The sequence below is a fragment of the Fusarium musae genome, chromosome 5 (assembly GCF_019915245.1).
Source record: "Fusarium musae strain F31 chromosome 5, whole genome shotgun sequence".
NCBI lineage: Eukaryota > Fungi > Ascomycota > Sordariomycetes > Hypocreales > Nectriaceae > Fusarium > Fusarium musae.
In genome coordinates, this window is record NC_058391.1 from 942,485 (window position 1) to 966,984 (window position 24,500).

The window sequence follows — 24,500 nt, forward strand, 5'->3', positions numbered from 1 at the left end:
GCTGATTGATACAGGAAGAGATGGTTGGCATACACGCACGCGAAAGAGAGGCGGCAAGAGCCAATATAACATAACGACCCAGCGGGCCTCTAGCAGGTTTTTGGGTAGTCTCAGCGATGGACACCCAGTCCCAGGGTCGCATCACATTGGAAGCCCCGTCTACGCCAGACCAGGGCAGGTGAGCAGGGAGAGAGACTCAGCAGGGTTCCCTAGGATGGCAAGTTCCAATTCGTTCCGTTGGTCAAGTTCGGTAGCCTTAGCCCGTGTTCCCTACCTTACCTTATGCGCAAAGGTACGGATACTTCTGCTAATGACTCTCTGTTTCTGCTTCTGTGTCGGCTTCTGCTTGTTGTGTTGTTAAGGTGGCCCCACGCCAACTTTACGCTCGCGGGCATCAAGATGCGGGCTCGCTATTCCCCGGTCACTAACTAAAACGCAGGTACCTACTATGTAAAGGGCCGCTGAGTGGCTGTTGTACCAGGCTTTCGAGTAAACGCTAACATATTTGCAGTTAGTGATTGGCTCGGATCATCAAATTGCAATGGGCCACGCTTGATGAAGCTGGGGTCAATGAGATTGCTGTTGCAGGCATGAGGCAACCTCTTCTTGTGCTCTGAATTGATAAGTTGGGTTTGATCAAGCTTGTTCACAAAACGCATGGTCTGTTCAAGAGGGAGGGACTGAAGGGTGGAATGGCATTATATTGAAGTCAAGTTTCTGAGCCTAGACGAGTCACAGGTCGAGCTGTTGTTGAACGCAAAGATCTAGCAGACAGGGTTGTAAAGGAGACTCAGATAACGAGAGCTATGTTTACTTTGTTTGTTTGTGTTATACATTCTCGTACCGGTGAATATTACCCAGACTGGCATAGAGCTTTGATCTTTCAGTGTCACATCCCACCAATCGACAGCATGTTTGGAGGGCACCAGGTGGGTAGCAAAAAGAATCGGGATTCCTTATACACTAAGAGAGCAGGCGACATAAATACCTGGTCATCTACCCAAGCTTTTTCTCGGCTAGCTGATTGCTTATTTCTGACCAGTAATACAGAAATCCCGGTTTTTTTGCAACCCACCTGGGTACCTCATAGAGATGCGAGAGGCGCCATGCAAGTCACGATGTGGGTAGATGTCAGTGCATATGAACTCATTTACGATACAAACCAACCACCCCTCAATTTGATCTTGAAGAAATCGGTCATAGTCTGGCATGTATCGGCTGTCTTGTGTCGCGGGCTCCTGCATCTCATCGTTCACATCATCATTGGTCTCCACTCTGTAACTTGAGTACTGATGCCCTTAAACATAACGCTAAATGCTGTGTAGGGATATTGAAGGCGGGTCGTAGTGCGGCCGTTTCGTTTCACTCGTCCAATTGTGGCCTAAAGTAAATTACAGTCTTGGCATTGGCTTTTGGGTGGCGCTTTATGCTCAATGCTCAAATCTCAATAATTATCAATGATCCTCTCTAGCGATGAATCACCTGCATGATTCTTGTTGCGAAGCGAGACAATTCTTTGCCTTTAAAGTTTACTCTGTCCTCTGCTAAATGGCCCCATCCCTCGCTCTACCAGTCTATGGAGTCTAGACGTTGGTTTTGGCCCTATGAAACTCATGCCCTGCTCAATAGTACGGATACAGCACTTGCCCTTGACCCAACGACCCATGTCTCCCTTGAGCTGCTAGGTAGTCAGCACCCTCCAAACTTGGAAGCTCAAATTGCCAAGACATTTTTGAATGCCCGCCAAGGAACTTGTGCGAATACCAGTCTGCTTTCATCAATCCAATCTCATCCGTCTTTGCCACAGCCTTTTGGTGATCGACAACATCAGCCACGTCGCACATGTGGCCCACATTCTATTCTTGCTTCCAGCTTCATCGATATTCACTCCAATTTCCTGCTTGAGTAACGTTTCCACCATTTGGGTTGAATCCAGACCCCGAATCCGTAGCTTTCTACATCAGCGTGCAGCTGAGCGCTGAGTTGGTCAGCAGCTAAACTTATTTTTCCTTGATCGTCTATGCCAGCAGACCCTGCTTTGTTTCAGAATCACGACAAACTTGCTTCATCAACTCTTGGAGACCTCTAACTTAACACTGCAATTGGTGCTTCAGGTTTTCGACGTCTTGTTTCAGGCCTGTTTTCAACACCGCGTTGCGTACACCGACCGACCTAGGGGTCCAGGAAGACTGCGACACCTTTCTAATGAGGTAGGAAACAATACATACATAATAGCTAGAGTCAACAAGCATGCTAAGCTCGAAGTGATTTATCCTATAGTAAGTACCCTAAGCTCGTGTAAATATTTCTGCCACTTATCAGGCTCCAAGCCCCTTGCCTTCTTACAACCCGTAGATACACTCTGTATGTATGTGCTACATATGTACTAACCCAGAACAGACCAATGTGATGAACCCTCGAGGACTAAGGTCTTTCATGCATGTGGCGCAGCATCATCCATGCTCGTTATCTTGTGGCTGTATATGATACATCTTAACCAGATCTTTGGAGTAATGCCATTGCTACAAGCTTGATCGATGTTCCTGAGTTTAATACGTGTAGGAGTGACGACCAAGGGGCGAATATTCTCATCTTTCGGGAACTAGCTTTCCTGTCCTAGCCGGTCCTCGACTTCGTTATCAACAATTCTATCTTTCAATGCTTTGTCTATCCATAGCTGGGTCTGTATACGTTCATGGGATACTTTCTGCGTCCGTCCGATGTCCGAAAAACAGTCGTATATAGCCACCTGGTAGACATTTTATGATTTGGATTACCGCAACAATTTTACTCATCATCGGCTTGAATGTAACAGTGATGTTCGTGAAATTCTGTGATACTGCGTGCAAACGCAAGAGTGCAAGGTGCTAGGTAGGTGTAGGGTATCCCACCCAAGTCCACAGCTTATCTCATAGTCAATAAAAAACATAAAACTTACGAAGTTAAGCAGAATATAACTACTGGCATCTATATCGGTCTGTCATGATGGATGTTTTATGTGTGCGTTTGTACTCATGGGGTTAAGATTCTTCATTGAGTCGCGGATCACATCTGACGAGTGGACATGATTATGACACTACAACTAGAACACACGTACAGTATTTCAGCCAGTTATTTTTGCAAGCAAACCATCATACAAAATAGCCTAAACTAACTGCCACAAGGGTAAAAAATGTCAAAAGAGTGGCCGGAAAGGTATACTGGAATGGTATGCCAGAGGATCATGAATGTGGTTATATCAGCTACCACTACGAGAAGCCTACGAGAATCACTCAGATCTTAAGCCCCTTATAAAACCAACACTAGGCCCAATTATACTGAAGCTACTGAGAGCGTGTGGTTACGTACAAATTAACACAAGGCGTTGAGTAATACCAAGTTGCAATTCCTGCTCAACCATCTCTACCCAAGGTGCACAACGACAAAAAAGCTAAAGACCGAAGGCAACAAACACGAATATGCGTGCGAAAAGGTACTTCAGGCTATTTAGCGTTAGGACTTAATTATATACACTATGAGGCTAGCGATATTTCGTAGTTGTAGACTGCCCCTATCAATGACATAAATGAAGACAAGAATGCAATGAACGAGGAGCAAACGAGTCGAAACACGAGATCACTTAATACCAAATTTTACCATATATAAGAGGTAGGGGCTCCACTTTAATTGAATCAGTTTATTTTCAGAGGTTTGAAAACACCACGACCAAGACGAAGGCAGCAAATGCTCGCGACACAAACATATGTGACCACCCCAATCCATCTACAAACGTCGCCTAGGATAATTTAAAAGAGATTTGATCACATGTATATACCGAAGATGTTTTTAGTACCATAGGATCCTATCATTCCCAAGTTTCAGTCTGTTAGCCTGCCAGACTCATACTTGAGTGAGCCTACGAACACCCAACATAAATGACACAGAAGGTTTTATTAGGCATTCGGACCTCGAAGATAAATAGATTACAGGAAACAAGGATGTAAATTTCTTAACCTATTCTCCAGATCGATAGGTCTGCTTTACCTACGTATCACATTCTTGCTGTTGTTGACCCTACTTGCCAATAACCAAAAGATCGGGAAGGAAATTCACAAATAGAGAGTCACCACACCTATTTTTAGGCGGTTCAAGATTCAGGGTTGCCTATGAGGACTTCTGTGTAATATTGTAATTCATAGGTTATGCTTGCTATTTGAAGACTGTGATTTGCTCACGACAACTACACAATATCTCTCCTATTATGCCCATTGTAATAGAGGAAGATATATCTCAGCAGCGAAGATATAACCAAGCATCTGGAGAAAGGCAGAGTTAGAACTGATCATATGTAATCTCTATGTCTACACTTCATATGGCTTGACCAAAGCGAATGCATAGGCCTAACACGATGTAGAGGATTACTACCAGTTTCATCTGACGAGAGGCCCGACCCTGACATAAAATCACGCGACTGGTGGAACAGGGGACAATGTATGGAGTAGTCCGCCAGTTTGATAGCTTGTTTTCAAAGGGTCGGTCAACATTAGATCGACATGTTCTAATCTTTCAACCTTGCTACATCCTAGTATACGATAGCAAGGTCCATCATTGAACTTGAATGTGTATGAACTTGCTGATAAGAATTGCCATTTAAAGCAAAGGTCCATGTTGCTTTCAGAAATCCATGATTAGGCTATCATTGTATCAAGTCAACAACTATTGTGAAATATGTAAAAGCGATCTATGATCTAGCATTTGACAAACTCGATTATGGACCCTGTCCAGCCCACAAGAATCAATAATGGAGATAGAGTGACGTAGTTTGGATCCACCACGAGTCAAGCCGGCCCGCCAACATCAATATCAAGAAGACGATAGGCGGAAGACCAAATCACTGCGAACCTGGAATTACCCTGGACTACCAGTTGTGTGAGTGGAACTCGAAGAACATATTGAGATTTGAGTCTTCCTTCTTTGCGATAGCGTGTTCTTGGGTGGGAGGACAAAGTACCTGATAAGTACATCAGTTCTCATGCCACGAAGTCTGGGGGTTACTTAGCATGTGGAGAGAACATCCTCGTGAACATTGACTTCGTGGGGAAATACCAACGATTGGAACTGGCCGCTTTTAGTATTGGATCTTGGTCAAGATTAGGTTGATCTGGGGTTACAAAGGTTGTGAGCTGCCTCACAGACTCATGACAAAAAAAAAAAAAAAAAAAAAAAACGAGGGAGGGAGCATGGCTTACCTGTTCATTAACACGTCTCAAGTTGTAGATGAGGATAAATCAAATTGCATGAACCGCGCATGTCCTGTCAGGAGGGAATTAATGTAACCTGCATGTTTCCAGCTTCCCTTCCACAGTCACACTCGAGTTCCAACTGAATGGGTAACAAGGCATGTGACTGGCTATGCTTGCACAGCCTTAAATGCGATTACGAGTCAGATCTATCAGAGCTTCATCTGACTTGTCTCAGCTGAGGAGAGATCTTTTTAGAGTGGCATCCTTATTTTGTTCTTCATTGATTGAGATGTAGTTGTTTTTATCGACGAAGCTGCCTGTGAACCCCCACTATGACTGGCTTGGCTCTATAACGCGTCCACACACCCCACACTTCACGATAGTTCGAAATGACCTACCAGTACGACGGCCGGCAAGCTGGCAAGCTTGCCCCGAGCGCCGATAGTAAAAAGCGTGGAGAAGTGCCCGCTTGGGAACGTGGAGTCTCCAAGACATATTCTCATCGAGATAAACTGCAAGCATGTGAAGGTCCTGTATCTGTGAGACCGTTCAAATTCGGAGTTTAAGGCTGGCAGAGATGAGCCAATATTACCCCTGAGAAAACAGTAAAAATTGAAACTGGCCAGAGCGAACTGACTGATGGTCATGCATTCAAGCAAGATTAGAGATTGGGTAAAGTGGAATCGCTACAGTGCTTGAGATAGAGTACCTACCTAGCGAGTATGGAGATCAGACGCAGACAGCTCAGTTAAGTACAGTGCAAAAATTGGATGCAATGCAGTAAACAGAGATCCTACATACTATTGGATCTCAATCTGACAGCCCAGGCGAGGCAAACGCGACCTCGACCTCCTGAAAGCCTCCCCTGAAAGGCAAACTCCCGTTCATACTATTTTCCAGCAGCCGTCCCCTTGCTTGCTCTCGATCGAGTTTTAGTCGTCGACTTTGTCTTATCCCTCAAGTTACTTACTGCCTTTCCTTCATCTTGAACAGCATTTCCTTAGTCTTTATTCCCCCTTCGTTACCAACCTTCATCCTTCTCATCGAGCTACCTCTTTTCGTCCCGTTTTCCTCACCCTCAAGTCGGTCATTTCCCTCCCAGACGTATCTCTTGCACATTTTCGTGATCGCTGCCCCTGCTGCTGTCTCGCCTGACTATTACTGAGATTTGTCACTTGGTGCAGCAACTGTCCGCTTGAGGTCCTATCCTGTCTCAATCGTGGTCATCTGCCTATCGTCCACTGCACCGACCCCAGCCAACAGCTACAGCTTACCTCCGCGTGTTCACTCCAGCTTTTCCCCAGCTACGACTCCATTCTAGGCAGTTTGGTCTTGTCTCGTCTAGTTCATTCTGTTTCTGAAAATCGTTCATCAATTCAGCCAAAAGGCCCATGACAGTATTTTCCTTGTCGATTATTACCGCGCATTCCGCCTGTACCGCCTCGCAACTTCATGCACACGCAGTTTGTCCAAGGTCACTCCGAAGTACCTGATCCCAAAATCTACGCTGCCGAGTGACGCAGTTTGAGCTACCACCAACCAGGGGTCCCAACAAGTCCAGAGGAACAAGGCCTGATACAGCGTATCTCAACTGACTAGGAACCCACCTCACACGCCCAATTGAACCTGCGCCCCAGTCAGGTATCACTATCTTTTGCTGTGTTTACCAGTCAACTTTTTTTTTTACCGATTGAATCCTACCATAGACGCCGATAGACCCTGATTCCGTACCGTCCACACCCCGGTCACCCGACCCCATCTTTCCCATTCCCCTCCGTCTATCGCTGGACCGTTCAAGGTGCCGATGACCTCGTTGTCTCTCGGCCTTTCCCCTTCTCTTTCCGTACCTTTTACCTTCAATCTCTCTGCAGACGGGCGCTGCTGCTTAACAGCCCCATCTTCCCAAAATTCCTCCCTCAAAGTCTTCACGTCTTCCTTCAAACATTCCTCTCCGGACCCTTCGTCCTGATAATCAACAACACCAAGACCCGGATTCACAAGCGACGTCATTGCTCGCGTCCCGCAACGACCACGATCGTGCCTACGACGACGATAGCGACGATAACGGCCAACACCGCCCCGACGTTGCCAAATCTCATCGTCGCTCGTCTTATTCTGGCTCTGAATCGTCGTGGACAGACACCGGCGATATTGGCGAGCAGCTGGCCGACGAGCACGACCCTGTGCGTCTACAGCTCTCTTCAGACGTCGAGGACGAACTTCTGGCCAACGTTCATCGCCGACATCCCAAGCACGGCAACCAGAAGAGGGTTCGCATCCAGGACTCACATCACCACCGTCATTCTCAGTCGCGATCTGCCCTTATCAACAAGGAGGCTATTGAGGTTCCCAACTTCAACCCCCCAGGTCCCTCTCGCGCTGAACGTGTACTCGGCGCCATCATGGCTGGACGTACAGGTTCAATCCATGGCCTGACAGGCAAGGCCCTGATGTAAGATTATGCACTCTTGTCGCATGCAATTTTATAGACTGACCTTTACCAGCTACTTCACCAGTATCTTCGTATCACTCGGTGTTTTCCTTTTTGGATATGATCAAGGTGTCATGTCAGGTATAATCACGTAAGTTCCAATGCTTTCTGAATCCGTCTTGGTTTTGACTAATTGATTACCAGTGGACCATACTTCATGGATTATTTTGATCATCCTTCCAAGGCATACGTTGGTACTATGGTTGCTATCTTAGAGATTGGTGCATTCATCACTTCCCTGATGGTCGGTCGCATTGGCGACATCATCGGTCGAAGACGCACCATCTTCTACGGGTCTTGCATCTTCTTCGTCGGAGGTGCTCTCCAGACTCTGGCTACTTCCATGCCCATGATGATGGCCGGACGTTTCGTTGCCGGTTTCGGAGTTGGCATGCTCTCGACCATTGTGCCTGTTTATCAATCTGAAATCTCGCCCCCTCATAACCGAGGAAAACTGGCATGTATCGAGTTCACAGGAAACATCGTCGGTTACTCGACATCTGTCTGGGTTGATTATGGCTGCGGCTATATTGAGAGTGACTATTCTTGGCGCATTCCTCTTGGACTGCAATGCTTCATGGGGGCTCTGCTTGGACTCGGCAGTCTGGTCATTGTTGAATCACCTCGGTAAGTCAGTCCTATTTGGTGTGTGTCGAAATGGCTTGCTAATTTCGTAGGTGGCTTTTGGACAACGATCATGACGAAGAAGGGATGGTGGTCATTGCTAATTTGTACGGAGGTGGCGACATCCATGATCCCAAGGCTCGAGATGAGTATCGCGAGATCAAGATGAACGTCCTTCTTCAACGCCAAGAAGGCGAGCGAACATATAAGGACATGTTTCGTCGATACAAAACCCGAGTTTTTATTGCAATGTCCGCCCAAGCGCTCGCCCAGCTCAATGGCATCAACGTCATCTCCTACTACGCACCATACGTCTTTGAGTCTGCTGGTTGGGTTGGTCATGACGCTGTCCTCATGACTGGTTTCAACAGTCTCACATATCTTATGTCAACAATTCCACCATGGTACTTGGTGGATCGTTGGGGCCGACGCAAGATCCTTCTTTCTGGTGCCACAGCTATGGCCATTTCACTATCGCTCATCTCTTACTTCCTCTTCCTCGACATTAAGTGGACTCCTCGACTGGTTGTTCTGTTCGTCATGATCTACAATGCCGCTTTTGGTTACTCATGGGGACCTATCCCTTGGCTTTATCCTCCCGAGATTCTCCCTCTCAGCATTCGATCAAAGGGTGCCAGTCTGTCTACAGCAACCAACTGGGCGGCCAACTGGCTTGTGGGTGAAATGACGCCTATTCTCCAGGAATGGATTAAGTGGCGCATGTATCTGGTTCATGCATTCTTTTGTGTGGCCAGTGTGATTATTGGTAAGTTCTTTTTGTCATACCTGAGCTGACACCACATTACTGACATGTTATAAGTATACTTTATCTACCCGGAGACCTGTGGTGTGCGCCTGGAAGATATGGACTCGCTGTTCGGAGACGCCAGTACCGTTGCTGGCACTCCTTCGTTACACGGCACCGAAACTGGTTCTTTGATGAGGGCCGGATCTCCTGTAGGGTCCTCTCGAGGGCTCATTGGACCCTCATCTGCCATTCCTGGACTCTCCCTCGACCCCCCTGCGATCGATGATGACAGCAAGTCTCAGATACAGACCGGCGGTGATGAACGAAGTATTGGTGGTTGGCTATCAAGAGTGGTCGGACGAAACAGGTCCGATAGTGGCAGCAGCGCGCAAGGTCGGTATGCTCCTCTTGATCAACAAGAAGAGGGCCGTTTGAACCGACGTGATGACTATTGATGAAGTCTTTTGGAGTTTGTCTATAAGAATACCTGCATATAGATGGCGCACAAGGCGCAGGATGCGTTACCACCAGGATAAGATAGCGCAACTATCGCCTTGAAGGATACTGGAGACACTTGATGGGAAAGAATCAATTAAAGGTGCCAGAGTCTAAAGGAGACTTACGGAACGAAGGTGATATGTGTGTTTTTTTTTTGGATGAGGATCGCTGCATTTCTTTAAAGATCTATGGATCGATATCTTTAGACCGAGCTTTCATGGAGTTAGACGGCTGACAATGGCCTGTATATCATATATAATGAGAAGAGCGGCTTGATACAGATAAAGAAGTAACCATGCTAAAGAACGTATATTGCTACTATGGGGTAAGATTCCGCCCTCTCGCAGTTTACACATGAACTCGATTTGTTCCGTGATAGTTAAAGTGGGCCCATTACAACTTCTCACACATCGTGACTGGGATACCGATGACATGCAATCTGTCTATCCAAATTCTGCAAGCATGGCCACCCCGACCGAGATAAGGCATGCTTACCGACATCTATATCGAAATATTCTCAAGGCAGTACAATACACAATTCCTGCTCGCTTCGTAGCTCGCGATCAACTCCGGCGGGCCTTTCGCGAGCCAGGTGCCACATATGATGGACGGGGCATAAAGCGAACCATATGGTTTCTCCAGGCGGCAGCGAAAGAGAAAGGATTGGAGCACAAGATCTTGAAGAACTTATTGCGAGTCCGGCAGATGAGGTACCAGAAACGGGATTACTCAGCTAATGATCCTTTGAAACATGTAGCGTAAGTCTGAATCAATCTCAATGAGTGAGCAGTGCTTATGTCGCGATTAGACAGGAGATGAAGGATGCAAATATGACTGCGTATAATCATTATGATATGACAGTCGCTATGCTTAATAAAACCATGGGCATCTGTCTCCGTTGACACTACTTGAGGCTCCCTCAAGTTTATGCAAAGAAGAGCAATCCGGTACACAAACAGACATACAGACATCAAGTTTGCAGACAAAGAGGGAACAGAGCCACGGACGTGTATTTGGCTATCAAAGGCTTGAGGGGACCATAGAAGCCTCCCTAGCGGCTCTTTGTTGAGACGATGAAAGGAACCTGTACTGGATACGCAAGACAAAAGGAATTGTATGGTTAATGGCAGATCTTAGGCGAAACAAACGACAAATTATTTGGATGCGTTCTGACTTGGGAACTTCCAATTCCCCGAACGGCGAGAGACCTTAGATAGTACATGTACAATACATTAACATAAACCGCAATCCTCACTAGGCTAACCGAAGCCCTCAACGCCTGCATGAATGCTTTTACTTTGTCTGTGATAGACTTCTCCTTTAATCATGCTTGCTGTGTCTTTTATCGGTATTCGGAAGGAAGCTCTACTCCTCGCTCGGAACGTCAATGTCAACACCAAGCTCCTCAGAGAAGACCTGGTTTAGGCTGGATCCATCACGGACGTAGATCCAGTCACCCACAGCTGTGCCCTCTTTCTCATTCTGACCCTCTCCAAAGAGGCACCAGTCATAGCGCTTAGGGCCAGAGATGGGAGATGACAGCCATATCTGCTTATTAGGGGGCTGTTTATTGATGATGTATGTGCCCTTGTCAGGCCAACTGATGCTGAGGACTCCAGCCTGTAGGTAAATGTATCAGATAGGGTTGACGATAATCGCATAAGTTATACGTACCGAGAAGTCGACGTCGATGTCTTCTCGCTGGTCCTGGAGTTCCTCAAACTTGCTGACAACATTATCGAGGTACTCGTCCGCAAGGTCATGATACTCTTGCTCAGTAATATCGGCGACAACAGCGTTCTGGTGGATCTCTTCGGCTTCGTTCAAAGGCTTGGCAGGATTCTCCGTGTCAGGCATGATACCCCGCTTGTCGGAAACCGTAGTCGAGAAGCATTTTTGCGAAAGGGTAGATAGAATAGAAAAGTGCGAGATTGCAGGAGCGATGCGGAAGCTTGAGCGGCATACGGGCGTTGAAGAGCGGATCGCTCGCGAAGCCAAGCGGGAAGCTTGAAATGCGATTTGTCGGGACATCTTGTTTGTTAAGAAAACAACTTTTGGAAACTGCGTATTGACTACTGCGTCGTGGCTTAGTATCGTATTGAGTGGTTAGAAGTGGCCCGTAAGTGAAAACCAGAAGAGCATTTGCGGTGATGAGCTCGGTCAATCGCTTTTACTCAGAAGAAGAACGAATTGAAGCAACCAAGCTACCTTAGCCAAGCTCCCCGCGGTGTGGCTACATAAGTACAGCTGCCAGGAGGGACTGACCAATTGGATTGTACCATGACTTTCGATGAAGGTACGTACCGCGCGGGAATGTAAGGTAGCTCCTGCATCCCGCCATCATCAGCTTCGCGTCTTCACTGCAGAAACATGCCCCACCATTCACCATTCACCCTTTCAACCTACAATGCCATTTGAATCCATACCTTACCTACTCCAAGAGGTCGTCTACATTGGTTTATGCGAGGGCATGAAGAGCTCCTGTTCCTAATCATGATCAATGCCTTTCTGGTCTTCAACGGCCAAGGTCAGCCTCGTCTGACGAAGTTCTATACCCAACTGGTATGCTTTATCCCCTTCAGCTTTGTTACTAGAAACTCAGATGCACCCCAAAGGAAACTAGTATACAGCAGCGCCTCATCTCCGAAATATTTACACTCGTCTCGAATCGACCGGCCGGATCTTGTAACTTCTTACCCCTTCCACCTATGCTCGCCGCTTCAGGCACCTCCCACACCTCCTCGGAAGAACAGAACGATGTTCCAACACTAGTGACATACCGCAACTATGCGACCCTTTATTTCATCGTCATCTCTACATCGACCGAGTCGCCGCTTGCCCTAATTGATCTGATCCAAGTCTACGTGGAGGCCCTCGACAAGCTTTTTGAGAACGTCTGTGAGCTGGACTTAATCTTTAACTTCGAAACCCTGCACTCTACCTTATCGGAAATGATAATAGGGGGCGTGGTAATAGAGACAAACCTGGATCGCATTGTCTCAGGGGTAAAGGCACAAGGAACGGTTGCGAAGAGACCTGTGAACGAAGGCAGAGGGCCTACTGGCCTGGGAAGTGGACTTGGTATGGGTGCCAATTTTGCTTGGACTGGGCGATGAGAATTACGACTATTCAGAGCGACGAACGAAATGCATGATAGAGCGGATTACAAGATGTGTCTGCCTGTTGAGATATGCATATATGTTTCGTCTCTACGAGACTAACGCCAAACTCCAAGTATTGAATAATATACATATTAAATACACTATTTTGATTCTGGCTCGTCCTTTGGGGGATGAAAAGGCGGCGCATCTGGTCGTCGTTCGTGTCGCTTCTCCGGATCAACCGTGCCGAACAGATATTGGGTCTTCCTACGAATCTAATGATGGCGTTAGCAGTTCTTGGTTCTCTTACAATCACAAATACGAACCTCTTCAGAAGGTTTATACTTCTGACCCCACCACTCGAACTCAGAGTAGAAGCAGATCCAGATCAGTGCAGCTGGAGTTCGAGTTAGACAAGTCCAGAAATGATTGCATGAGGGTAATCTTACCAACGATCGTCAGGAGCTGAGCAGTCTTGACAAATTTCACCCATCGCGGTGCACGACTTGCTAAGATGATGCGACGTTTGTACTTCTTCTCAAACCGGAGTTGTTGCTGGACAGTAAGCAGCTTGAAGTTGGGAGGCCACACTTTTCGGGCCTTGTAAGGATTGGTTGCCACCGTCAAAGGAGCCTTCTTGAGAAGGCTGTCCTTTGAAGATGAGGCCATGCGTCTCATCAGGGTGGGAAACATTGTGATTAAGTCGCTTCCGACCTCGAGTGACTCAACGGGTCAAGACATAAAGCTTCACATGAGGATTGTCGTTAGTGTTGGAGAATCCCCAAGAGCGCCACATCACCGCCACATCACTAGCCACATGGAAGCACTACTGTACGAGTGTGCCCCGCGATTTTCACCCCTCCTTCTCAAGTCCGATTCAATCCCTTCCAAACAGTGACTCAAAAATTTCCACGGAATTTAGAAGTGCGTATTATTCACTCAACCTTCCTATTTGAACATACTATTGGGGAGAAACTGACAAAAAATTCTTTATTTCCAGGTCTCGTCCATTTGCGGCCATGGCTTCTACGGATTCTGTCCCCAAGGCTATGGAGGCTCTCAACATCTCCAAGACCAAGGAGCTCAAAGGTGCAGGTCCAACTTCCTCCACCGTTTTTAAGTTGCCACTCTAACTATGACCAGACTGAGAAGCGAGACACTTTGATCGCACTCGAGAAGAAATATCAACAGAAATGGCAGGACGAGAAAGTCTTTGAAGCCAATGCTCCCACCACGGATGAGGTGCCCCTCCACTCCATTCCCGCCGCCGAACTTCGGGAGCAGCAGCCCAAATTCTTTGGAACCATGGCCTACCCTTACATGAACGGAACCCTTCACGCTGGTCACTCTTTCTCCGTCAGCAAGGTTGAATTCGCCGCTGGTGTTGCACGCATGCAGGGAAAGCGAACCCTCTTCCCCATGGGCTTCCACTGCACTGGTATGCCCATCAAGGCTTGTGCCGACAAGCTCGTCAACGAAGTTAAGATGTTCGGTCAAGACTTTGGGGGCTACAAGGATGATGAACCTGTCGTCGAAGAGAAGACTCCGGCTGCCAAACAAGCCAAGGAGGACATCACGAAGTTCAAGGCTACAAAAGGCAAGGCTGCAGCAAAGGCTGTCAAAATGAAGTAATTGCATTCTACATCTTGAACAATCTCGCCGTAGTATTAACGTGCTTCGACAGGTACCAATTTCAGATCATGCAAGCTATTGGCATACCTACAGAGGAGATTCACAAGTTTGCCGACCCTCAACACTGGCTCCAATACTTTCCTCCTCTGTGCAGAGAAGACCTGACCAACTTTGGTTGCCGTATCGACTGGCGCCGATCCTTTGTCACCACAGATGCCAACCCTTACTACGACGCTTTCGTTCGATGGCAGATGAACAGCCTCAAGGCGCTGAACAAGATCAAATTCGGCAAGCGATACACCATCTACTCCATTAAGGATGGCCAGCCGTGCATGGACCACGATCGAGCTGAGGGTGAGGGTGTTGGACCCCAGGAATACACTGCCCTGAAGATTAAGGTTCTCGAATGGGCGCCCAAAGCTGCCGAGACCTTGAAGGGTAAGCTCCCGGATGGTGTCAATGTTTACCAAATCGCGGCCACTCTGAGGCCTGAGACTATGTATGGCCAGACTTGCTGTTTCGTTGGCCCTAAGATTACCTACGGGATCTTCCAAGTTAATGAGACCGACTACTACTGTATGACGGAGCGCGCAGCAAGGAACATGGCGTACCAGGGTATCTTTGCTAAGGAGGGTGTCATTGAGAAGGCTGCTGAAATCATTGGTTCCGACATGGTTGGCACTCTTGTTGATGCTCCTCTCTCTCTACACAAGGAGGGAGTCCGTGTCTTGCCTATGGAGACTGTTCTCCCTACAAAGGGCACTGGAGTTGTCACTTCCGTACCTTCTGACAGTCCCGATGACTTTGCTACTGTGACCGACCTGGCTAAGAAGGCTGATTATTATGGGATTCAGAAGGAATGGGCCGAGCTCGAAATCTTCCCCATTATTGAGACACCCAGTTACGGTGACCTCTGCGCCCCTTTTCTAGTCAAGAAGCTCAAGATTGCCTCTCCCAAGGATACAAAGCAGCTCGAAGAGGCCAAGGAGCTTGCTTACAAGGAGGGCTTCTACCAGGGTGTCCTGAAAGTAGGTGAGTTCAAGGGCGAGAAGGTCGAGGTTGCCAAGCCCAAGGTCCGACAGCAGATGATCGATGCTGGTCAGGCATTCGCCTACTCTGAACCTGAGCGCAAGGTGGTCAGCCGGTCAGCGGATGAATGTATCGTTTCTCTTATGGATCAGTGGTACCTGGACTATGGTGAGGAATCGTGGAAGAAGACCGCCCTTGACTATGTGGACAATGGTCTAAACACTTACACACCTGAGGTCAAGAACAGCTTTGAAGGCGTTCTGAACTGGCTGAACCAGTGGGCTTGTGCTCGGTCCTTCGGTCTTGGCTCGAAGCTGCCTTGGGATCCTCAATTCCTTGTCGAGAGTCTGAGTGATTCAACCGTCTACATGGCCTACTACACTATCGCACATCTCTTGCATAAAGATATTTTCGGCAAGACGAAGGGAAGCGCAAATGTCGAACCCGAACAGATGATCGACGAAGTCTGGGACTATATCTTCAGCCGCCGTGATTTAAGTGACGAGATCGTCACAGACAGCAAGATTCCCAAAGAAACTCTGGAGAAGATGCGCCGCGAATTTGAGTACTTCTATCCTCTCGACGTGCGAGTATCGGGCAAAGTGAGTGAAACGAAAGCGCTTACATTGAGATGAAGTGAGACTAATCTTCGTGCTCTATAGGACCTCATAAATAATCATCTGACGTTTATGACTTACAACCATCTTGCCCTATTCTCTCGCGAGTACTGGCCGCAAGCTATTCGTGCAAACGGTCATCTGATGCTGAATGGCGAGAAGATGAGTAAGAGCACCGGTAATTTCATGACTCTCCGAGACTTGACAGAGAAATATGGTGCGGATGCTTCTCGTATTGCTCTTGCAGATGCCGGTGACGGTGTAAACGACGCCAATTTCGAGGAGGATGTTGCCGATACGAACATTCTCCGATTGTATACTCTCAAAGAGTGGTGTGAGGACATCGTTCGGGACCAGGATCAGCTTCGAACTGGCGAATTGAATTCGTTCCAGGACGCTTTGTTCAACAACGACATGAACGCGGTTATCAAGGAGGCTGTTGAGCAGTATGCCAACACCAACTACAAGCTGGCCTTGAAGGCTGGTCTATATGAGTTGACGAGTGCTCGCGATTTCTATCGAGAAGCCTGTGCAGCAGCTGGCATAAAACTGCACCGCGATCTTGCCCTCCGGTATATCGAGGTACAGGCTCTGTTGCTGGCGGTCGTTGCTCCTCACTGGTCTGAGTACATTTGGCTTGAGGTGCTGAAGAATAAGGGCACTATCCATAATGCTCGATTCCCCGAGATCAAGGAGGTCGTTGCTTCCCTGTCGGCGAAGCGTGACTATGTACGAAACACTGCTTCCAACGTCAACTCGGCGGAGGGTCTGCAACTGAAGAAGAAGGCCAAGGGCAAGGAGACATCTTTCGACCCTAAGAAGCCTAAGCAACTCACAATCTTTGTCACGGACAAATTTCCAGCTTGGCAAGCGAAATACATTGACCTCTTGAAGGAGATGTGGAACGTGGAGGCCAAGACAGTCAACGATAAGGAGCTCAATGGCAAGATTGGCAAGATGGGCGAAATGAAGAAGGCTATGCCATTTGTGCAGAACCTCAAGAGACGACTTCAGGCCGGTGAACCAGCGAGCGTGGTTCTGGAGCAGAAGCTGGCATTCAACGAGAAAGAGACTCTCCTGCAGATGGTTCCTGGATTGAAGCGAACTAGCGGCCTGGTTGCTTGTCACATCATCTCAGTCGAAGAGGGCAGCAAGAAAGGAATCAATCTCGGAGATGGTAAGGAGGTGGAGCTTTCAGTGCCTACAGCCGAGCATGCAGTCCCTGGACAGCCAACATTCTATTTTGAGAATGTCGAGGCTTGAATGTAAGAGCTAAGAAAAGGAGACGATCTTGCTTGTTGCCACAATAGAATGTATCACACAGGAAGGCATGCAAACTCATCGGTCGAGGTCACGTGTTCCTGGATCAGATGTGTGTATTCTGTGTGGATCGATAGATCTGTGTTTTGAGTTAAAATTGGAAAAGACGTCGATCAGCTAGCTATACTAGAGACGGGCTTGTTTTGTTATCCCTAGCATGATTGCCGTGATTTGGATTTTGATCTGGGTTGAGCCTGATGAACCCCATTTAGGCCTCCCTCCGGGCCTCCCCTCTTGACCTTGACTCGCCTCCATGCTCGATACCACGAACTCGATATAGTAGTCCGAATTCTTCGGTAGGCTATTCTTGTCCATAGGACTCGGTACAGGCATACGCCTACACTGACATCACGTACGTAGTGCTTTGCTACTATACAATAAGCCCAAAAGTGGCAGTGATAGTGACGAGATTTGAAAATAGGTACGGAATAGCCATGCGGTGATTGTGATAATTCCGATACTTATTGCCAAATTGCAAAATAGTGATTATTCCAGAACATGACAGAACAAGGTTGAGTCACGAGACGGGGGTAGTCGATAGCATCATTTCTACGGCATTCAAAATTTCAATAGGAGTTTACTCACATCAAACAGACAGTTTGGTTGAGCTTCTACAGTTGTACCTTTGGCTTTTTTTTTCTCCGAGCACTACATGAACAGGGTAGGGGACAATGATTAATTTCATGTTGAATATTTCCGGCTGCATCCCCATTTGGCCTGCAACAAACCCCTGGGACCATAGGTATGGATGATGACTGTTATCGAGAATAATGAACAAAAGGGGCCCCGAAAGCTTGTTCATGCAAAAATATGGAGTTTTGCGGGTCGGTTAAAGGAGACAAAGATTGAAGGGGGCATACGGAGTACAAGTATTCAAGTTCAAGGGACCTAGTCATTATCACTATACCTGGACACTCCTCTCCAACCGTTGATTCGGATTAAAATATGGAATTATGGGTATGTACATTCACTGATGGGGTACCATCAATTGCGCGTCGTGCGCGGTGCGGGAGCGATGCAGGCGACGGAAGCGGTAGAGGACGGGAGGCAGACAAGGCCAGAGTGCCGGGGGCAAGCTAGCAAGAAGCCGGCAGGGGCAGGGAGCTTGACTTTCTATGGAACCACTATAACAGCACAGGCCATTCATATTTGCTGTTTTGCTGGGGGTTCTCTGGTCTAAGTGAACGACAAAGTTCGAGGCAATCGATCATGATGGAGCTTGTCGGAATGTCCGCGCTGTTTCGATTTAATGCAATGCGTGACAGGAAACGATAATAGAGTGAGAGTGGCTGGACGATCATTCCTGTTTGTTCCCTCTCCCTCTCCGTTCCCCCTTGACTGGTGGCTTTGTGGTTGCTGTTAAGGCCGCAGCCTGGTCTGGGCTGTTTGATTCTGCTTGCGCGTCAGAACCACAATTAAAAAATCCAACACAGATCTACATATAATTAGTCCGAGCCGCAAAATACAATCCTAGCACTTGGTCCAGCCACAAGATTTCAGGGCACAGGCTAGCAGGGCACAGGGATCTGAAGGTCTCATCTGCAACTGCGGGAGAATGGGAAATAGGGAATACCGGCAGCCGCTATTCGCGCGGGTTCCTTGTATTTTTCAGTAATATCAATAGTGAGCTGGTTGGTGTGGTTGCGCAACCCGTCTCCAGTTACCTTGCGGTTGTTTTTAGAAACATTCTCTGGCAACCCAATCGAGCGTTTTTTTTCTCTTCTTCTTTTCTATTCGCCTTGGCCTGGAAAGCTTGCGCAATCCGCCTCCACCAACCCCAAACAAACTAACCCACGCCCAACAGCGACCATTCATGATTGTTCCTTGATTCTCAAAGGTTCAGTCAGATACAGTGCAGTATACATAATAAAAACTTGGTTGCGTTTATGACGCAAGTTTCTTGTTGCCCAGTGAAACTGTGTAGGTCTATGGAACTGCACGGCTGATCATCTTGAGGACTGTTCCTGTTTCCATGAATCATTGGAGGTTGGCTTTAGCTGGCTACGCTGGACCTGAACCTTCTACAGTGCTTTTATGCTTAGTTGGCTGTCTCTCCCGTGGTGTACACCCATCAAGTCAAAATCTTGTCGTCTTGCATATATATGGCTGCGGGTAGTGTCAGATCTTGGTTGGTTGATATAGCAACAATATACCGTCGTGCATAAGGATTAGCATCAGCGGAACGGTTGGCGGAAGGCTGGGTATATCTATTTTTTGCTGAATCATCGAATTACTCACTGTACAGCCGCGTCAATCTTGCACCGCAGTCAACCAGTGTTGTCCAGCATGACTCAACGGAGAGCCTTGTTTTAATTCAACCTCAACTGACACTGTAGATTGCGTTGACACTGTGCCTTGATTTTCAGACAGAGAAAACGAAAGTCAGTGTGGACCCTCTCAGCTCTGTAACTGACACACCGGATTAACTTCCTCGTTGAGGCCCTGGCATCTGGTATTGGGTGATAATATCGAAATATCCTGGCGGTGGAGTCATGTATAGTACAACGGTGGAACTCGAAGACACCAAAAGAAGTGGGTGGCTTGGGGTTGGGATGATGCAACCGCCCCCTGGGGCTGGTATCATGTATCATGTATGTACTGCACCGATTGACTCTCCTCTCGATCCTTGCGAGGCTCTCAGGTATATAGGAGTCGAAGCTCCTCAGCTCATTCATACATTTCCTTATCCTCAGCATCCACTCAACAACTACGACAACTACAATCGCTACACCAACACTCGTTTAAATCCGATCTAATTCTCTTCGAACTATTCCAACAACCAAACAACCTAAAACCACCATCAAAATGCACGCTTCCGCTGCCGTCCTCGCTTTCGTCGCTGTTGCGGCTGCTGCCCAGACCCCTGTGGCTCCCGTTGCTACTCCCGTCGCTACTCCCGGTGCCCGTTAGTTCAAACCCTTTCTCACGATCTTCTGTTCACGACAGTTCACAACTAACATAAACGTTAACAGCCACCAACGGTACTAAGCCCGGCTCTGGCTCTGGCTCCGGCTCTGGCTCCGGCTCCACCCCGGCCAACGGCGCTGCTGCCCTCGGCCTCAGCGGTCTCGCTGGTGCTCTCGCCGTTGCCCTTGCCCTGTAAATTTTGACATTCGGAACTTGTACAGGGTTTGGTGGATATGAGGACATGCTGCATTCCGATGCATATAGTCCTGGAGGAACCGTGCTGGTGCGCGTATAACTTTCGATGGAGATAGATCGGGAATGGTTTGTCCTGACTATAATAGATAGACCAATGGAGCAGAATTATCTCCAGCTATATTAATACTAATCGCATACCACCACCATTGTCTGATGTCTTTTCGTGAAATGTATTTCTCTTATTCCCCGGCCTTCTTGAACCTCTCATGGCCCTGCTTGTCTTTGGAAGTTCGGCAGTAACCCTTAACCAGCGGAGTGGCGGCAAATTTATTTCCGGCATCACGTTTGTGTTGTACTCTTATCTTACTGGGGCCTCAATCGCTTCTTCCCTGCACGTCGCCCTTGTAGGTTGGCTAATTGTGGCAGCGACACAGAACGCCTAGGATTGCAAAAGAAAAAGAAAAAAACACGACAATCGGATTGGTGACACATGGGTGGGTTTTCGTTTAAGCGACTCTCATGTTTTTTGCAACACCCTAGACAGAGTACATCGAGTGAGCCAGGCTTCCAGATACCCTGGGGCCACTCTTGTCCTACCAGAGGAAGGGGTTGCTGCTCGTATTGGGCTGAGGACGTTGCGAAAATGGGATTTTCAAGGATTCCGGAAGTTCGAGGCCGATTTACCGGTACCGAGTTGGACAGAAGTCTCAAGCTCCTCAGAGGGTGTCGTGCTTACGGCGGAAGGGCGACTGTCGTGCCGGGCCTTTGCATGGGGAGTCGCAATATGTATGATTCCTATCGCCATTCTTGCTTCACTCAAGCGGCTAGAAGAACCTGTCCGCCCGAGGTGCCTGAAGTGGGTGGCTTTGGTAAGTCATCCTGAACTTGTTAACAGAAAACTACGAGCAAAGCTTTGTCGAAAGATGTACCAGATCAAAAATAACCCGAATCATGAGACTGCAACTAGGACACACGGCAATATCCTGCTCGTCCAGCAAATCTTCGAGTGTGATTTGGAACTTGTCGCCACAAGGACATGGGAACTGGTAAACTCCCATAGCCTCGTCAAAAGTCATATCCTCAATCTCGACTTCATCGTATATAGAAATACCCTCGTCGTCGGACATTGTGGCTATTAGTTTGATGGCTAATATGGTCGTAATAAGAAAGTCTTCGGTGATGTTGTGTTAATCCAAAATGTTCAGAAAAGGTGCCCCGCGATGCGATCGAAAATTTTAGTCATCCCCGCGGAAAGTTCATTAAACGTGGCTGTGCTCAATCTGTGGCTGTTGAGTCAAATGTCAATCACATGCCGAGCGCAGTAGAAAAATGTGGGGAGGCTTACACCCCCAGATTCATCGACCGAGGAAGCTTCTGTATGGGGAAACTGCCATCGATATCTCGGAGCTCACAAGACGTCCTTGGTCATGTAGCGCAAGAATCTTACTCCCTTCAACACTTTGAATTCTTTCTCCCTTTCTTTGGGTCTTGATCCTAAGTCTGTTTCTTGAACCAGTACTCGTTTTTTTCTTATTTGGATACCATTCGACTTCCGATTTCCTATGCGCTTAGCTGCTTTGAATAGATCCGTGATGTGACGTCGATACGCCTCGGCTCAACCCCAATCTCGACTACGTTTCGGCTTCAAGTGACTACAGAATCATCGCTAGGGATCGCTCAATAATACTATACCATTATCAACTTAATTTACAGAGCCTCTGGGTCTGCGCGCGCGTTATGGCATCGCAATCGAAGCTCGCCTTGCCTGGCGATCGGACCCTCCGGGGTCTCATCTCGCAACTCACAACTCTCTACGTTTCCAATCGCACACGTATCTCACGCGCTGTATGGATCACTCTGTTCGCTGCCCTCGCCAATCGAATTCGCCTTGCCATCTCCGAGCAAAAGGCAGCCTCCGCCCGTGAATCTGCCCAGCGCGCGGCTCGTCGTGGTACCACATCCAGTGGAAGCGAGGAAACACCCCGAAAGAAAGTCGAGCTGAATCGCGAGTTCTTTCGGTCATTGCTTCGGCTACTCAAGATTGTTGTTCCAGGATGGCGCAGCAAAGAGTCGAGGTTACTGATGAGCCACAGCTTCTTCTTGGTTCTCAGGACTTTAATTAGTCTACGCGTCGCCGAGATGGATGGTGCTATTGTAAAGGCTCTCGTGAAAGGAAACGGAAGGGAGTTCCTGAAGCGCATAGTATGGTGGATGCTCATCGCGGTCCCTGCGACCTTCACCAACTCCATGGTAAGTCTGATTATTCCCCGATATTCGTTGCTTACTCACAACTGCTTTAGCTATCGTATCATCAAGCTGAACTATCGCTTAAATATCGATCGCGGCTTACGCAGCATATACATGACAAATACTTATCCAATCTAACCTTCTACGGTATTTCGGCTTTGGATGACAGAATAAAGAATCCAGATCAACTGATTGCGGTCGATGTATCAAAGTTCTCGAATAGTCTGGCCGAATTGTACAGTAATTTAGCCAAACCTCTACTCGACATGGTATGTTGAGTTTTTTGCACTTGGCAACAATGTCGCTGACATCATTCAGACAATATATACCTGGTCCTTGTCGAAGAGCGTTGGAGGTGAAGGCGTTGTCTTCATGTCACTCCTTGTGCAATTATCAGCCAACGTGATGAGAGCACTAACTCCGCCGTTTGGTAAATATGTTGCAGATGAAGCAAGGTTGGAGGGCGAATTCCGCTTCCAGCACTCGCGCCTCATCGATTATAGCGAAGAAGTCGCTTTATACGGGGGCCACAACGCTGAAAAGGACACTTTAGACAAGGGCTACTTTACTCTCATCAAGCACGTCAACTACATCCTCCGTCGACGCTTTTACCACGGATTTATGGAAGATTTTGTCATTAAATATTTCTGGGGCGCGCTTGGTCTGATGCTCTGCAGTGTTCCCGTCTTTGTCAAGATGCCTGGTCACATCGCGATGAATATGGGCGATCGAACAGAAGCCTTTGTCACTAATAGACGGATGCTTCTCTCTGCATCCGACGCATTTGGCCGTATCATGTTCTCATATAGAGAGGTTATGGAACTGGCGGGCTACACGTCTCGTGTTGCTACTCTACTGGATGTGATGGATGATGTCCAGGCTGGTCACTTTGAGAAGAAGCTCGTCTCCTCTTCGGGCGTTGAAGGTAACGAGGCTGTTCTCAAGGGGCGTGGGACTGTCCACGAGAGTAACGATATCACTTTTATTGATGTGTAAGTTGGAGATCACTGTCTTTCATCACTATGCTAACCCATTCCCACAAATAGACCCATTATCTCGCCTAACGGTGACGTCCTCATCAAAGCTTTGTCTTTCACTCTTAAACACGGAGACCACTTGCTTGTTGTTGGGCCTAACGGCTGCGGAAAATCGTCTCTTTTCCGCATTCTCGGCGGTCTCTGGCCTGTTTATGGAGGCACAGTCTACAAACCCCCTTTCCACGCCATTTTCTACATACCCCAACGGCCTTACCTTTCCCGAGGCTCCCTTCGCCAACAAATAATTTACCCGGATTCTCTTCGCCAGATGCGTGCTCGTAGTGTGACGGACGCAGACCTTCTCGAGTATCTCAAGATCCTTGGTCTTGAGCACCTACCCGAATTATACGAGGAGGGTTGGGACGCTGAGGCTGAGTGGCGCGATGTTCTTTCTGGTGGTCTCCAACAGCGTGTTGCCATGGCTCGGCTCTTTTATCATCGCCCGAAGTACGCTATCCTTGACGAATGTACCAGCAGCGTTACCCTTGAGACAGAGAAAGCCATGTATGATACAGCAAAGGCCCTAGGCGTCACTCTTATGACCGTCAGTCACCGCCGAAGTTTGTGGAAGTATCACTCTCACATCCTTCAGTTTGATGGCCAGGGCAACTATGTTTTCACCAAGCTTGATGCTGATCGACGTCTTAAACTTGAGGATGAGAAGGAAGAGCTGGAGGTTCGGTTGCGCCAGGTCCCCGAATTGGAGCGCCGCATCGCCGAGTTGACGGCTGCTTAGGCGGCACAGCCTATATTATGGTTTTAGTGGAAATATTACCGAGTGCCCGTGGGTAAATATTTGCACAGATACAAGTGTATTTTTCTTGAAGGTACT

The 24,500-nt window shown here is 47.9% G+C and overlaps 9 protein-coding genes across 9 annotated transcripts; 6 read left to right on the forward strand and 3 right to left on the reverse strand.

Annotated features, from left to right (window-relative positions):
• Positions 1 to 7,026: 7,026 nt before the first annotated feature.
• J7337_006674 (uncharacterized protein) lies at positions 7,027 to 9,540 on the forward strand (the record flags this gene model as incomplete). Its single annotated transcript, XM_044824335.1, has 6 exons — positions 7,027 to 7,065; positions 7,115 to 7,674; positions 7,727 to 7,804; positions 7,858 to 8,340; positions 8,391 to 9,103; positions 9,158 to 9,540. 6 exons carry the CDS (start codon positions 7,027 to 7,029, stop codon positions 9,538 to 9,540), a joined length of 2,256 nt encoding a protein of 751 aa, XP_044679992.1.
• Positions 9,541 to 10,948: 1,408 nt separating this feature from the next.
• Positions 10,949 to 11,614, reverse strand: J7337_006675 (uncharacterized protein; the record flags this gene model as incomplete). The annotated part of the gene is made up of 2 exons (XM_044824336.1): positions 10,949 to 11,203; positions 11,258 to 11,614. 2 exons carry the CDS (start codon positions 11,612 to 11,614, stop codon positions 10,949 to 10,951), a joined length of 612 nt encoding a protein of 203 aa, XP_044679993.1.
• Positions 11,615 to 12,291: 677 nt separating this feature from the next.
• On the forward strand, positions 12,292 to 12,699 carry J7337_006676 (uncharacterized protein; the record flags this gene model as incomplete). Its single annotated transcript, XM_044824337.1, has 1 exon — positions 12,292 to 12,699. One exon carries the CDS (start codon positions 12,292 to 12,294, stop codon positions 12,697 to 12,699), a length of 408 nt encoding a protein of 135 aa, XP_044679994.1.
• A 146-nt stretch (positions 12,700 to 12,845) lies between these two features.
• On the reverse strand, positions 12,846 to 13,377 carry J7337_006677 (uncharacterized protein; the record flags this gene model as incomplete). The annotated part of the gene is made up of 3 exons (XM_044824338.1): positions 12,846 to 12,959; positions 13,011 to 13,081; positions 13,134 to 13,377. The coding sequence occupies 3 exons, from the start codon at positions 13,375 to 13,377 to the stop codon at positions 12,846 to 12,848; spliced, it is 429 nt and encodes a 142-aa protein (XP_044679995.1).
• A 326-nt stretch (positions 13,378 to 13,703) lies between these two features.
• On the forward strand, positions 13,704 to 14,316 carry LEU6_1 (2-isopropylmalate synthase; the record flags this gene model as incomplete). Its single annotated transcript, XM_044824339.1, has 2 exons — positions 13,704 to 13,796; positions 13,828 to 14,316. 2 exons carry the CDS (start codon positions 13,704 to 13,706, stop codon positions 14,314 to 14,316), a joined length of 582 nt encoding a protein of 193 aa, XP_044679996.1.
• Positions 14,317 to 14,384: 68 nt separating this feature from the next.
• LEU6_2 (2-isopropylmalate synthase) lies at positions 14,385 to 17,225 on the forward strand (the record flags this gene model as incomplete). Its single annotated transcript, XM_044824340.1, has 2 exons — positions 14,385 to 15,947; positions 16,008 to 17,225. The coding sequence occupies 2 exons, from the start codon at positions 14,385 to 14,387 to the stop codon at positions 17,223 to 17,225; spliced, it is 2,781 nt and encodes a 926-aa protein (XP_044679997.1).
• Positions 17,226 to 20,087: 2,862 nt separating this feature from the next.
• On the forward strand, positions 20,088 to 20,385 carry J7337_006680 (uncharacterized protein; the record flags this gene model as incomplete). Its single annotated transcript, XM_044824341.1, has 2 exons — positions 20,088 to 20,187; positions 20,255 to 20,385. The coding sequence occupies 2 exons, from the start codon at positions 20,088 to 20,090 to the stop codon at positions 20,383 to 20,385; spliced, it is 231 nt and encodes a 76-aa protein (XP_044679998.1).
• Positions 20,386 to 21,200: 815 nt separating this feature from the next.
• DPH3 (Diphthamide biosynthesis protein 3) lies at positions 21,201 to 21,511 on the reverse strand (the record flags this gene model as incomplete). Its single annotated transcript, XM_044824342.1, has 2 exons — positions 21,201 to 21,263; positions 21,314 to 21,511. The coding sequence occupies 2 exons, from the start codon at positions 21,509 to 21,511 to the stop codon at positions 21,201 to 21,203; spliced, it is 261 nt and encodes an 86-aa protein (XP_044679999.1).
• Positions 21,512 to 22,121: 610 nt separating this feature from the next.
• On the forward strand, positions 22,122 to 24,404 carry J7337_006682 (uncharacterized protein; the record flags this gene model as incomplete). Its single annotated transcript, XM_044824343.1, has 4 exons — positions 22,122 to 22,634; positions 22,685 to 22,900; positions 22,950 to 23,623; positions 23,678 to 24,404. The coding sequence occupies 4 exons, from the start codon at positions 22,122 to 22,124 to the stop codon at positions 24,402 to 24,404; spliced, it is 2,130 nt and encodes a 709-aa protein (XP_044680000.1).
• Positions 24,405 to 24,500: the final 96 nt, after the last annotated feature.